This window comes from Frankliniella occidentalis, unplaced genomic scaffold, assembly GCF_000697945.3.
Source record: "Frankliniella occidentalis isolate FOCC.00 unplaced genomic scaffold, Focc_3.1 Scaffold62, whole genome shotgun sequence".
NCBI classification, from domain to species: domain Eukaryota; kingdom Metazoa; phylum Arthropoda; class Insecta; order Thysanoptera; family Thripidae; genus Frankliniella; species Frankliniella occidentalis.
Genome location: NW_026267192.1, coordinates 147,855 through 150,492, shown reverse-complemented (window position 1 = coordinate 150,492; position 2,638 = coordinate 147,855). Strand labels below are relative to the sequence as shown.

At 39.8% G+C, this 2,638-nt stretch overlaps 1 protein-coding gene across 1 annotated transcript in view; it reads left to right on the top strand.

Moving 5' to 3' along the window:
- Positions 1-2,638, top strand: part of LOC113214066 (5-hydroxytryptamine receptor 2A) — a 120,543-nt gene extending 117,905 nt beyond the window's left edge. Inside the window, exons 5-9 of the mRNA XM_052268010.1 lie at positions 658-941; positions 1,192-1,257; positions 1,338-1,516; positions 1,969-2,109; positions 2,559-2,638. Of these exons, the coding sequence (XP_052123970.1) occupies positions 658-745 (88 nt within the window). The 3' untranslated portion in view covers positions 746-941; positions 1,192-1,257; positions 1,338-1,516; positions 1,969-2,109; positions 2,559-2,638. The remainder of the gene's footprint in view (positions 1-657; positions 942-1,191; positions 1,258-1,337; positions 1,517-1,968; positions 2,110-2,558) is intronic.

Genomic DNA, 2,638 nt, shown 5'->3' with positions numbered 1-2,638 from the left:
TGACAATTACCTTTAAAAAAATGTAATGGTCGAGTACCTCTACATTTTTTACCTCTAGAAATGTATTTATTGTGCCAGAGCACCGAGCGAAGCGGGAGCGAGCGGGAGAACGCAGGTAGAGCGTACTACAATGCACCAGGTGGCTCCTGCATTATTATACTTTACCGTACGTGTGGTTTTCCTACCCCAAAGGCCCGTAGCGCCTAACGGACATTGCCGGTAGGCAACCACCCGCCTGCATGCGGTACAGCATAACCACGACGACTGGCGGTTTCGCCTATCCCAGGGGGCTGTGGCGCCCTACGGGCTCGAAAGGGTTACGGAAAAAAATTCATGATAAAAGTCGCATAAGTACCATTTGAAATTGTAAATTTACATGCAGTCCCTATCGACTTGGAATTGACCGACGAGCAAGAATGGGCTGTCGTAAATTTACGACATATTTTGTAAATCAGAATTTCAACAAATGTCGTAAATTTACAAGGATATTTTTCGCAGAGTTTAGACTTTCTTTTTTTTGAAACGCAGTAGTAAAGCTAAAATCGTGTGCTATATGCTCATATTTGAAAAAAAAAACAAAAAAACAAAAAAAAAAACTCAAACATAATAATCTGTGTAACTTCCACTCAATTTGTTTCATGGAACAATGTTGGTTAGAGCAAAGTCGAAAAGACACTTTTTTCGATTCCCATTGACAAACGCCTGCAGCGCGTCGGGTAGGCCCGCCCGCCAAGTGCCTGTGTGAAGATGGTGGCCTACCCTCAGCGCCTGAACGGCGATACCCCGTGCTCTCGCCAACGCCAACAAGTGGACGCACATACGCACATACCCCACACCTCACACCTCACATACCCCGCACCCCGCAACGAGACTACAGCGTGTAACACTGTTGTTCGCGGAAAGAGTTCGTTGGGCTTCTGGTTGTCAGTGACTTCACGGAGGTAAGAAACTACCGTTTTTATTTTAATTTTGTTCTAGTTCGTCTTCGCAAATTATAGATATGTCAAAATAGTGTCGTTGCCTCTGTCTTTGCTTTAAATGTGGAAGAACGCACACGTGATAAGTCTTATTCACAAACTGATTTACTTAACCTCATTTTGAATTTACTACTATGTACCAAACTTTTTTTTGACTTTCTCCAAGGCAAATTGAAATGCATGTCTAAACTATCTTCTTTTTCACATTTTTCAGGTTGTTGGTATTTGGCAGTCAAAGATGTTCTATCCAGAGAACAAGGTTACAGATGTCATTAAATCGGTGAGTTGATCTAAAGAACTTCTGATTGTTCTCTTTAACTGATGTTATATCCTGTTTATCCTTTTTTCTTTCTTTGGCAGGCAGCAGGAACTGAACTATGGACACTTTTGCAAAAACCACCCTGCAACCTGTGAAGTAGTTACCGTCCACCCTCTTATGGTCACGCTTAGAAGCTCTGAGTTCTCTCTTTCTCTCCGTTCACAGGTGGCACCAAATTTTTTTGGAGGATATTAAGTTAACTCTTTAAAATGCTTTGGTGGTACGTAAAACATATTAATATAAAACATATTAATTAAATAGTTTCATTAATAGCTCCAAAGTTTGAACATGCACACATGATACATTTGTGTTGCTGACCAGACCGTTTACCAAAATGCTCGAATGAGGTGCGGTCAGGGACTTAAAATGAAAACTCGTAAAAGTGCTCAAAATTATACCATTAGACGTGAATAAAAGTTCGTTGCTTTAATTAGATCCACTCTACAATCGTACTACTATCATGTCTGTACGTGTTATTGTCTCTTGTGTGAATATTTATGTTATTCCACCTGCAAACATTTGACGTTGAGTTGACATTGTTTGTCCTAGGCAATGCTTTTGAAGCATGGCACATTAATGTTATGCAGCTACCCCAAACTGTAAGGAGTCCAGAGAGGAGTTGGTGTCACCACGATTTTAGAAGACTAAAATTCTGTTTTTACCCTGTTGCAGGAAGACTGTCCAATAGTTGCATATCTATGCTTGACATCAGCTAAGCAGCCGTTATCTGTCACTCGATGCATGCTGAGTTGGCGTTACAGCACACAGCATGAGAGATGGTCCCTTTTTCTCATGATCACAGAAATAGATCTGGTAAGTTTTGACTTCTTATTTTATGTAATCTAACAAAAAATATCAATACATTATGGTAGAGTCATAGGTCAGATGATTTTGGTATTTGTTTCTATTTGGGTGTTTCTTGTCATATCTTCAGTATGCTATCTCTACATATACGGCTTATAACTTGATCCTGAAATATGTTGTCATGTGTTGATTTTAGTGGAGGGAAGTGGATGTAAATCATCAGAGTGTCATTTACAGTAATGCTACTATTTATTTCATTTGTATGGTACAGTTGTAGTTAAAGATGAAGTGATGGCGGTTCTTGTCCAAAGGGAATGCCTGGACTGGATGCTGGCCACCTGTAACATAGAAAGTCCATTCAATGAGCTGGCGTCACAGTGATACATATGGTCCAGAACATGTTTGACTTGAACTCGGAGAATTTGAATTTAACTTAGATTTTTATCATTCTTTTTCAGGTATTTAGATTCACTCCAATTCTCCAGCAGAAACAAGCCAGCTACTTGAGGAAGACTTACTCTTATAATGTAAATTATTT